Source organism: Bombina bombina, chromosome 3, assembly GCF_027579735.1.
Source record: "Bombina bombina isolate aBomBom1 chromosome 3, aBomBom1.pri, whole genome shotgun sequence".
Lineage (NCBI taxonomy): Eukaryota > Metazoa > Chordata > Amphibia > Anura > Bombinatoridae > Bombina > Bombina bombina.
This window is the reverse complement of record NC_069501.1, coordinates 179,955,070-179,967,287: the sequence shown is the minus strand read 5'-3', so window position 1 is coordinate 179,967,287 and position 12,218 is coordinate 179,955,070. Positions and strand designations below refer to the sequence as shown.

Sequence of the window (12,218 nt, the reverse complement as noted above, 5' to 3'; positions counted from 1 at the left end):
ATTTTTTGACGTTATTTTGCGTCAAAGATGTCGGCGTTCCGGATGTGGCGTCATTTTTGGCGCCAAAAGCATTTAGGCGCCAAATAATGAGGGCGTCTTTTTTGGCGCTAAAAAATATGGGCGTCATTTTTGTCTCCACATTATTTAAGTCTCATTATTTATTGCTTCTGGTTGCTAGAAGCTTGTTCACTGGCATTTTTTTCCCATTCCTGAAACTGTCATTTAAGGAATTTGATCAATTTTGCTTTATATGTTGTTTTTTTTTTCTTTTACATATTGCAAGATGTTCCACGTTGCAACTGAGTCAGAAGATACTACAGGAAAATCACTGCACAGTGCTGGAGCTACCAAGCTAAGTCTGCTATAAACTTTTGGTATCTGTTTTCTCCAGCTGTTATTTGTATTGCATGTCATGTCAAACTTATTAATGCAGATAAAATTTCCTTTAGTACTGTTACATTACCTGTTGCTGTCCGTCAACATCTAATTTTCAGAGTGTTCCTGATAACATAAGAGATTTTATTTTTTAAATCCATTAAGAAGGCTATGTCTGTTATTTCTCCTTCTAGTATACATAAAAGTCTTTTAAAACTTCTCTTTTTTTCAGATGAATTTTTAAATGAACATCATCATTCTGATACTGATAATGGTTCTTCTGGTTCAGAGGTTTCTGTCTCAGAGGTTGATGCTGATAAATCTTTGTATTTGTTCAAGATGGAATTTATTCGTTCTTTACTTAAAGAAGTGTTATTTGCATTAGAAATAGAGGATTCTGGTCCTCTTGATACTAAATGTAAACGTTTAAATAAGGTTTTTAAATCTCCTGTAGTTATTCCAGAAGTGTTTTATCTCCCTGATGCTATTTCTGAAGTAATTTCCAGGGAATGGAATAATTTGGGTAATTTATTTACTCCTTCTAGACGTTTAAGCAAATTATATCCTGTGCCATCTGACAGATTAGAGTTTTTTTGGGACAAAAATCCCTAAGGTTATGGGGCTGTCTCTACTCCTGCTAATGTACTACTATTCCTATGGCAGATAGTACTTCATTTAAGGATCCTTTAGATAGGAAAATTGAATCTTTTCTAAGAAAAGCTTACTTATGTTCAGGTAATCTTCTTAGACCTGCTATATTTTTAGCGGATGTTGCTGCAGCTTCAACTTTTTGGTTAGAAGCTTTAGCGCAACAAGTAACAGATCATAATTTTATAGCATTATTATTATTCTATAACATGCTAATAATTTTATTGGTGATACCATCTTTTGATATCATTAGAGTTGATGTCAGGTATATGTCTCTAGCTATTTTAGCTAGAAAAGCTTTATGGATTAAACTTGGAATGCTGACATGTCTTCTAAGTCAACTTTGCTTTCCCTTTCTTTCCAGGGTAAATAATCATTTCGTTCCTTTCCTCACAACAAGGAACAAAAGCCTGATCCTTCATCCTCAGGAGCGGTATCAGTTTGGAAACTATTTCCAGTTTGGAATATATCCAAGCCTTATAGAAACCTATAGCCAGCTCCTAAGTATCTATGAAGGTGCGGCCCTTATTCCAGCTCAGCTGGTATGGGGCAGATTACGTTTTCTTCAAAGAAATTTGGATCAATTCCGTTCTTAATCTCTGGTTTCAGAAACATTGTTTCAGAAAGGTACAGAATTGGCTTCAAGTTAAGGCCTCCTGCTAAGAGATTCTTTTCTTTCCCGTGTCCCAGTTGACACAGCAAGGCTCAGCATTTCTGATATGTGTTTCAGATCTAGAGTTGGCTGGAGTATTTATGCCAGTTCCAGTTCTGGAACAGGGGCTGGGGTTTTATTTTATCTCTTCATTGTACCAAAGAAGGTCAATTCCTTCAGACCAGTTCTGGATCTATCATTATTGAATCGTTATGTTAGGATACCAACATTCAAGATGGTTACTGTAGGACTATCCTGCCTTTTGTTTAGCAAGGGCATTATATGTCTACAATAGATTTACAGGATGTGTATCTGCATATTCCGATTCATCCAGATCACTTTTAGTTTCTGAGATTCTCTTTTTAGACAAGCATTACCAGTTTTTTGGCTCTACTGTTTGGCCTAGCCTCAGTTCCAAGAATTTTTTTCAAAGGTTCTCGGTGCCCTTCTTTCTGTAATCAGAGAATAGGGTTTTGGTATTTCCTTATTTGGACGATATCTTGGTACTTGCTCAGTCTTCTCATTTTCGAAGAATCTCATACGAATCGACTTGTGTTGTTTCTTCAAGTTCATGGTTGGAGGATCAATTTACCAATCAGTTCATTGATTCCTCAGACAAGGGTAACCTTTTTAGGTTTCTAGATAAATTCAGTGTCTATGACTCTGTCCTTGTCAGACAAGAGAAGTTTAACATTGATATCAGCTTGTCAAAACCTTCAGTCACAATCATTCCCTTTGGTAGCCTTATGCATGGAAATGTTGGGTCTTAGGACTGCCGCATCAGATGCGATCTCCTTTGCTCATTTTCACATGCGACCTCTTCAGCTCTGTATGCTGAACCAATGGTGCAGGGATTACTCAAAGATATCTCAATTAATATCTTTAAACCGATTTTACGACACTCTCTGACATGGTGGACAGATCACCATCGTTTAGTTCAGGGGGCTTCTTTGTTCTTCCGACCTGGACTATAATCTCAACAGATACAAGTCTTACAGGTTGGGGAGCTGTGTGGGGGTATCTGACGGCACAAGGGGTTTGGGAATCTCAGGAGGTGAGATTTCCGATCAATATTTTGGAACTCCGTGCAATTTTCAGAGCTCTTCAGTCTTGGCCTCTTCTGAAGAGAGAGTTGTTCATTGTTTTCAGATAAGACAATGTCACAACTGTGGCATACATCAATCATCAAGGAGGGACTCACAGTCCTCTGGCTATGAAAGAAGTATCTCGAATTTTGGTTTGGGCGGAATCCAGCTCCTGTCTAATCTCTGCGGTTTATATCCCAGGTATGGACAATTGGAAAGCGGATTATCTCAGTCGCCAAACGTTGCATCCGGGCGAATGGTCTCTTCACCCAGAGGTATTTCTTCAGATTGTTCAAATGTGGGAACTTCCAGAAATAGATCTGATGGCTTCTCATCTAAACAAGAAACTTCCCAGGTATCTGTCCAGATCCCGGGATCCTCAGGCGGAGGCAGTGGATGCATTTTCACTTCCTTGGAAGTATCATCCTGCCTATATCTTTCCGCCTCTAGTTCTTCTTCCAAGAGTAATCTCCAAGATTCTGAAGGAATGCTCGTTTGTTCTGCTGGTAGCTCCGGCATGGCCTCACAGGTTTTGGTATGCGGATCCTGTCCGGATGGCCTCTTGCCAACCGTGGACTCTTCCGTTAAGACCAGACCTTTTGTCTCAAGGTCCTTTTTTTCCATCAGGATCTGAAATCCTTAAATTTAAAGGTATGGAGATTGAACGCTTGATTCTTGGTCAAAGAGGTTTCTCTGACTCTGTGATTAATACTATGTTACAGGCTCGTAAATCTGTATCCAGAGAGATATATTATAGAGTCTGGAAGACTTATGTTTCTTGGTGTCTTTCTCATCATTTTTCTTGGCATTCTTTTAGAATACCGAGAATATTACAATTTCTTCAGGATGGTTTAGATAAGGGTTTGTCCGCAAGTTCCTTGAAAGGTCAAATCTCTGCTCTTTCTGTTCTTTTTCACAGAAAGATTGCTATTCTTCCTGATATTCATTGTTTTGTACAAGCTTTGGTTCGTATAAAGCCTGTCATTAAGTCATTTTCTCCTCCTTGGAGTTTGAATTTGGTTCTGGGGGCTCTTCAAGCTCCTCCATTTGAACCTATGCATTCATTGGATATTAAATTACTTTCTTGGAAAGTTTTGTTCCTTTTGGCCATCTCTTCTGCCAGAAGAGTTTCTGAATTATCTGCTCTTTCTTGTGAGTCTCCTTTTCTGATTCTTCATCAGGATAAGGCGATGTTGCGAACTTCTTTTGAATTTTTACCTAAAGTTGTGAATTCCAACAACATTAGTAGAGAAATTGTGGTTCCTTCATTATGTCCTAATCCTAAGAATTCTAAGGAGAAATCGTTGCATTCTTTGGATGTTGTTAGAGCTTTGAAATATTATGTTGAAGCTACGAAATCTTTCTGTAAGACTTCTAGTCTATTTGTTATCTTTTCCGGTTCTAGGAAAGGCCAGAAAGCTTCTGCCATTTCTTTGGCATCTTGGTTGAAATCTTTAATTCATCTTGCCTATGTTGAGTCGGGTAAAATTCCGCCTCAGAGAATTACAGCTCATTCTACTAGGTCAGTATCTACTTCCTGGGCGTTTAGGAATGAAGCTTCGGTTGACCAGATCTGCAAAGCAGCAACTTGGTACTCTTTGCATACTTTTACTAAATTCTACCATTTTGATGTATTTTCTTCTTCTGAAGCAGTTTTTGGTAGAAAAGTTCTTCAGGCAGCGGTTTCAGTTTGAATCTTCTGCTTATGTTTTTTGTTAAACTTTATTTTGGGTGTGGATTATTTTCAGCAGGAATTGGCTGTCTTTATTTTATCCCTCCCTCTCTAGTGACTCTTGTGTGGAAAGATCCACATCTTGGGTAGTCATTATCCCATACGTCACTAGCTCATGGACTCTTGTTAATTACATGAAAGAAAACATAATTTATGTAAGAACTTACCTGATAAATTCATTTCTTTCATATTAACAAGAGTCCATGAGGCCCACCCTTTTGTGGTGGTTATGATTTTTTTGTATAAAGCACAATTATTCCAATTCCTTATTTTATATGCTTCGCACTTTTTTTCTTATCACCCCACTTCTTGGCTATTCGTTAAACTGATTTGTGGGTGTGGTGAGGGGTGTATTTATAGGCATTTTAAGGTTTGGGAAACTTTGCCCCTCCTGGTAGGAATGTATATCCCATACGTCACTAGCTCATGGACTCTTGTTAATATGAAAGAAATGAATTTATCAGGTAAGTTCTTACATAAATTATGTTTTTTAGAAGTAAATGCCTCAAAAACAATTGTTATAAATTCAAAGTAGAGTAAAATTAACTGCATTTTTAGCTACACAATATTGGCACCACATATCATGTTGTTGCTTTATTGTATATTGCTCCCATTAACCTGAAATACACGTGTTACTTCTGACGTGCGCAAAGAGCCGCAATATACTCCTTATAGCTTGTGCGCAACAGTTACCGCACCAATCATAATCTAGCCTTAAATAAAAGGATTATGCTGTAAGTGCTGACGGCGAGTATTATAACTATAATGAGATCAACAAGAACAATGTGTTGCTAAACAATTAGCTAAAACAGACCTTTAAAATACAATTATAAAAAGAATTACATTATTGTTACACAAATGCATTACTATTTGTTTCACAAATGCATTACTATGTGTTTAATTTATGTAGAGGGGTTAAACACACAGTTAAAATCCTGGTTGGCAGCCACAAAACATTTCTGCTGCTGAGCAGGACGTGGCTGGAAAACCAATCAGAAGTGGCAAACATGTGTACGACCAATCACCAGCTTGGATGCACAAAATTAACCATATAGCAGCAAGCAGTTGTACTATAATAAAATGTTCTTATGAGTTAGAGCATTTTATTTTGTTAGAATACTGTATCCCTTTAACGTTGTGCCTTAAGCATTCTACTACTGAACATCTGTAAAATAATGTTTTCTTTTTTAATCATGCAGTGATTTCAGATCAGTGTTACCCACTACCGTGCAGTAAAGATGGGTATAAAGAATGCAAAGATGGGATTGCTTCTTTCACTTGTATTTGCAAGCCAGGGTGGCAAGGGGACAAATGTGAGGAAGGTAAGTAAACATTGATGTAACACCACTCATTATTTACACTGAGACACAAAGTTCATATCAGACTCTGTACAAGTTGAAGTCGGTATCATTTGTTTGACTAATGGCTTTTATATGTGAAGTTATAAGCTAAAGGGATATTAAACAGAAAAAGCAGCTGCAACTGAGTTAATGGGGTATTTAAACTCAAAATTGTGGTCCCTAATCTTTAATTATTCATCATTAACAAACAACAACAAAAAATCCTTGCAGTGTACTTTCATTATTTATGTTGCATATTTAACTCTGATAATTGTAGAGTTTGAATACAAAGTATACTCAAGTATTAAAGGGACATAAAGCAACGATAATACTATGCTGTAATATGTTAGAACATGTTGTTATTGCACTAATGCATTAACTAAACTATGTGCTTAATCTCTGAAGAAAGCAGCGTCATATAACTTTATTATATATTTTGCCGCCTTTTCCCAGTAATTTAGAGAGACCCTGTACTGTTAAAATTGTCTATCCTTTAATGTATTATCCCTGATCCATTTTGCCTGCTGGAGTGTATTAAATTGTACACAAACAGCTCGTTTACCTTTATTTTTTCATTTTAAATAGCTTCTTTTTCCTGTTGAAACCGCTACCTAACTTGAAACTTTCAGTACCGCAGTATTAGCTATTGCAAAGCAATCGCCTAGATTTAGAGTTTTGTCGGTAACGTCCTGCGTAGCTAATGCTGGCTTTTTTTTCCCCGCACCTTTTAAATACCGCTGGTATTTAGAGTTCACAGAATGGCTGCGTTAGGCTCCAAAAAGGGAGCGTAGAGCATAATTTACCGCCACTGCAACTCTCAATACCAGCGGTGCTTACGGACGCTGCCAGCTTCAAAAACGTGCTCGTGCACGATTCCCCCATAGGAAACAATGGGGCATTTTGAGTTGGAAAAAAACCTAACACTTGCAAAAAAGCAGCGTTCAGCTCCTAACGCAGCCCAATTGTTTCCTATGGGGAAACACTTCCAAAGTCTGCACCTAACACCCTAACATGTACCCGAGTCTAAACACCCCTAACCTTACACTTATTAAACCCTAATCTGCCGCTCCGTACACCGCCGCAACCTACATTATAGCTATGTACCCCTAATCTGCTGCCCCTAACACCGCCGACCCCTATATTATATTTATTAACCCCTAATCTGCCCCCCACAACGTCGCCTCCACCTATCTACAATTATTAACCCCAAATCTGCCGACCGGACCTCACCGCTACTATAATAAAGTTATTAACCCCTAATCCGCCTCACTCCCGCCTCCATAACCCTATAATAAATAGTATTAACCTCTAATCTGCCCTCCCTAACATCGCCGACACCTAACTTCAAGTATTAACCCCTAATCTGCCGACGGGACCTCACCGCTACTCTAATAAATGTATTAACCCCTAAAGCTAAGTCTAACCCTAACACTAACACCCCCCCTAAGTTAAATATAATTTAAATCTAACAAAATAAATAAATTATTCCTACTTAAAGCTAAATACTTACCTGTAAAATAAACCCTAATATAGCTACAATATAAATTATAATTATATTGTAGCTATTTTAGGATTAATATTTATTTTACAGGCAACTTTGTATTTATTTTAACCAGGTACAATAGCTATTAAATAGTTATTTACTATTTAATAGCTACCTAGTTAAAATAATTACAAAATTACCTGTAAAATAAATCCTAACCTAAGTTACAATTAAACCTAACACTACACTATCAATAAATTAATTAAATAAAATACCTACAATTATCTACAATTAAACCTAACACTACACTATCAATAAATTAATGAAATACAATACCTACAAATAAATACAATTAAATAAACTAACTAAAGTACAAAAAATAAAAAAAATATTTACAAACATTAGAAAAATATTACAACAATTTTAAACTAATTACACCTACTCTAAGCCCCTAATAAAATAACAAAGCCCCCCAAAATAAAAAAAATGCCCTACCATATTCTAAAATACAAATAGAAAAGCTCTTTTACCTTACCAGCCCTTAGTAGGGCCCTTTGCGGGGCATGCCCCAAAGAATTCAGCTCTTTTGCCTGTATAAAAAAAACATACAATACCCCCCCCCAACATTACAACCCACCACCCACATACCCCTAATCTAACCCAAACCCCCCTTAAATAAACCTAACACTAAGCCCCTGAAGATCTCCCTACCTTGTCTTCCCCACACCGGGTCCCGATCGGTCCAGAAGAGCCTCCGAATTCTTCATCCAAGCCCAAGCAGGGGCTGAAGAGTGACGTCCATCCTCCGGCTGAAGTCTGGATCCAAGCGGCGGCTAAAGAATTCCATCTTCGGGCAGAAGTCTTCATCCTATCCGGGCAGAAGAGTCGATCCGGACCGGCAAACATCTTCATCCAAGCCGCATCTTCTATGTTCTTCCATCCGATGACGACCGTCTCCATCTTGAAGACCTCCGGCGCGGATCCATCCTCTTCTTCCGACGACTAGACGACGAATGAAGGTTCCTTTAAGGGACGTCATCCAAGATGGCGTCCCTCGAATTCCGATTGGCTGATAGGATTCTATCAGCCAATCGGAATTAAGGTAGGAAAATTCTGATTGGCTGATGGAATCAGCCAATCAGATTCAAGTTCAATCCGATTGGCTGATCCGATCAGCCAATCAGATTGAGCTCGCATTCTATTGGCTGTTCCGATCAGCCAATAGAATGCGAGCTCAATCTGATTGGCTGATCGGATCAGCCAATCGGATTGAACTTGAATCTGATTGGCTGATTCCATCAGCCAATCAGAATTTTCCTACCTTAATTCCGATTGGCTGATAGAATCCTATCAGCCAATCGGAATTCGAGGGACGCCATCTTGGATGACGTCCCTTAAAGGAACCTTCATTCGTCGTCTAGTCGTCGGAAGAAGAGGATGGATCCGCGCCGGAGGTTTTCAAGATGGAGCCGGTCGTCATCGGATGGAAGAACATAGAAGATGCGGCTTGGATGAAGATGTTTGCCGGTCCGGATCGACTCTTTTGCCCGGATAGGATGAAGACTTCTGCCCGAAGATGGAATTCTTTAGACGCCGCTTGGATCCAGACTTCAGCCGGAGGATGGACGTCCCTCTTCAGCCCCCGCTTGGGCTTGGATGAAGACTTTGGAGGCTCTTCTGGACCGATCGGAACCCGGTGTGGTGAAGACAAGGTAGGGAGATCTTCAGGGGCTTAGTGTTAGGTTTATTTAAGGGGGGTTTGGGTTAGATTAGGGGTATGTGGGTGGTGGGTTGTAATGTTGGGGGGGGTATTGTATGTTTTTTTTATACAGGCAAAAGAGCTGAATTCTTTGGGGCATGCCCCGCAAAGGGCCCTTTTAAGGGCTGATAAGGTAAAAGAGCTTTTCTATTTTAATTTTAGAATAGGGTAGGGAATTTTTTTATTTTGGGGGGCTTTGTTATTTTATTAGGGGGCTTAGAGTAGGTGTAATTAGTTTAAAATTGTTGTAATATTTTTCTAATGTTTGTAAATATTTTTTTTATTTTTTGTAACTTAGTTCTTTTTTATTTTTTGTACTTTAGTTAGTTTATTTAATTGTATTTATTTGTAGGTATTGTATTTAATTAATTTATTGATAGTGTAGTGTTAGGTTTAATTGTAACTTAGGTTAGGATTTATTTTACAGGTAATTTTGTAATTATTTTAACTAGGTAGCTATTAAATAGTAAATAACTATTTAATAGCTATTGTACCTGGTTAAAATAAATACAAAGTTGCCTGTAAAATAAATATTAATCCTAAAATAGCTACAATATAATTATAATTTATATTGTAGCTATATTAGGGTTTATTTTACAGGTAAGTATTTAGCTTTAAATAGGAATAATTTATTTATTTATAAGAGTTCATTTATTTCGTTAGATTTAAATTATATTTAACTTAGGGGGGTGTTAGTGTTAGGGTTAGACTTAGCTTTAGAGGTTAAAAAATTTATTAGAGTAGCGGTGAGGTCCGGTCGGCAGATTAGGGGTTAATACTTGAAGTTTGGTGTCGGCGATGTTAGGGAGGGCAGATTAGGGGTTAATACTATTTATTATAGGGTTATTGAGGCGGGAGTGAGGCGGATTAGGGGTTAATACATTTATTATAGTGGCGGTGAGGTCCGGTCGGCAGATTAGGGGTTAATAATTGTAGGTAGGTGGAGGCGACGTTGGGGGCGGCAGATTAGGGGTTAATAAATATAATATAGGGGTCGGCGGTGTTAGGGGCAGCAGATTAGGGGTACATAAGTATAACGTAGGTGGCGGCGGTTTGAGGTCGGCAGATTAGGGGTTAAAAATTTTTATTAGAGTGGCGACGATGTGGGGGGGGCCTCGGTTTAGGGGTACATAGGTAGTTTATGGGTGTTAGTGTACGTTAGAGCACAGTAGTTAAGAGCTTTATAAACCAGCGTTTGGCCAGAAAGCTCTTAACTACTGACTTTTTTCTGCGGCTGAAGTTTTGTCGTTAGATTTCTAACGCTCACTTCAGCCAAGACTCTAAATACCGGCGTTAGGAAGATCCCATTGAAAAGATAGGATACGCAAATGGCGTAGGGGGATCTGCGGTATTGAAAAGTCGCGGCTGCAAAGTGAGCGTTAGACCCTTACCTGCAAGACTCTAAATACCAGCGGTAGCCCAAAACCAGCGTTAGGAGCCTCTAACGCTGGTTTTGACGGCTAACGCCAAACTCTAAATCTAGCTGAATGTAAACAGGTAATAGCAGCAGAAATCAAAACTATAATGGAGTGTGGGAGGGCCCAGCTTATTTGAATGGGTGTTCCTTGAGAAAGCCCAGAGAACGAGTTACGCATCAGTCCCATGTCACAAAAAGGGGATGTTGTCACATGATTAGGCAACATTCCACAAATGAGAGACTTGTAGATTTTTTTTTTCTGACAAATTTTACAGTTCAAATTTCCTTCCCCCTGCATCATGTGACAGCTATCAGCCAATTACAAAATGCCTATAATTATATTCTGTGAATTATTGCACATGCTCAGTAAGATGCAGAGTGAGAAAATGAGTATAGCAAAAGATTGTGCACAGTTTGATAATGCAAGTAAATTGAAAAGTTGTTTATAATTTTGTGCTCTACCTGAATCGTACAAAAATAACTTTGGCTTGTGTTCCTTTAAAACCCTTTATCTTAACCTTTTCATACAAAAAAAAAGAATATATTTTGTTTCTGCTATTTTATAGACTTCATATAATTTTGGGGGTTTAATGTGCATATAATTCAGTAAAATAAGCATCACCATAGTTTGAGATTTTCCTGAAAAATGTCATCTTTTATAAACCATATACAGTTATATCTATTTTATCTAATGCTTTTAGGCATTGTATAATAAGTACCCGAGGTTTTCAGTAATGGAAGGAAGACATACTGTGCTAGGTGTATTGCTGTATTAGGTGTTTGTTAAAGGGACATTTTTGTGTAAAAATAAAATGTTCTATTTTGTTACAGAATTTTATTTAAAAAAAAAAAAAAAAAGTTCCAGTCAAAATTACACGAATCACCATATACTCTTCCTCCAGATGTGGATATGACCAGTGTTTGGAGCATACACATGTATGCCTGCTCCTGATTGTCTCAGCAGCAGTATTGTCATCTGTAGTGGAACAGAAACACAGCTGTACCTTTGTATTTAACCTTTTTTGTAGGGGTTAAAACTGTAGTAAAAAAAAAAAAAACGTTTGAAAATATAGGCCTAGATTTGGAGTTTGGCGGTAGCCGTCAAAACCAGCGTTAGAGGCTCCTAACGCTGGTTTTGGCCGCCCGCTGGTATTTGGAGTCAGTGATTAAAGGGTCTAGCGCTCACTTTTCAGCCGCGACTTTTCCATACCGCAGATCCCCCTACGCCATTTGCGTATCCTATCTTTTCAATGTGATCTTTCTAACGCTGGTATTTAGAGTCGTTTCTGAAGTGAGCGTTAGAGCTGTAACGACAAAACTCCAGCCGCCTGAAAATAGCAGGAGTTAAGAGCTTTCTGGCTAACGCCGGTTTATAAAGCTCTTAACTACTGTACCCTAAAGTACACTAACACCCATAAACTACCTATGTACCCCTAAACCGAGCTCCCCCCACATCGCCGCCACTCAATTAAAATTTTTAACCCCTAATCTGCCGACCGCCACCTACGTTATACTTATGTACCCCTAATCTGCTGCCCCTAACCCCGCCGACCCCTGTATTACATTTATTAACCCTTAACCTGCCCCCCACAACATCGCCGCCAGCTACTTAAAATAATTAACCCCTAATCTTCTGACCGCAAAGCGCCGCCACCTACGTTATCCCTATGTACCCCTAATCTGCTACCCCTAACACCGCCGACCCCTATATTATATTTATTAACCCC

General features: G+C 38.6%; 1 protein-coding gene across 1 annotated transcript in view; it reads left to right on the top strand.

The window, feature by feature from the left end:
- PROS1 (protein S) overlaps positions 1 to 12,218 on the top strand; it is a 224,672-nt gene that overhangs the window by 79,210 nt on the left and 133,244 nt on the right. Inside the window, exon 5 of the mRNA XM_053706038.1 lies at positions 5,692 to 5,814. Coding sequence (XP_053562013.1) covers positions 5,692 to 5,814 — 123 coding nt within the window. The remainder of the gene's footprint in view (positions 1 to 5,691; positions 5,815 to 12,218) is intronic.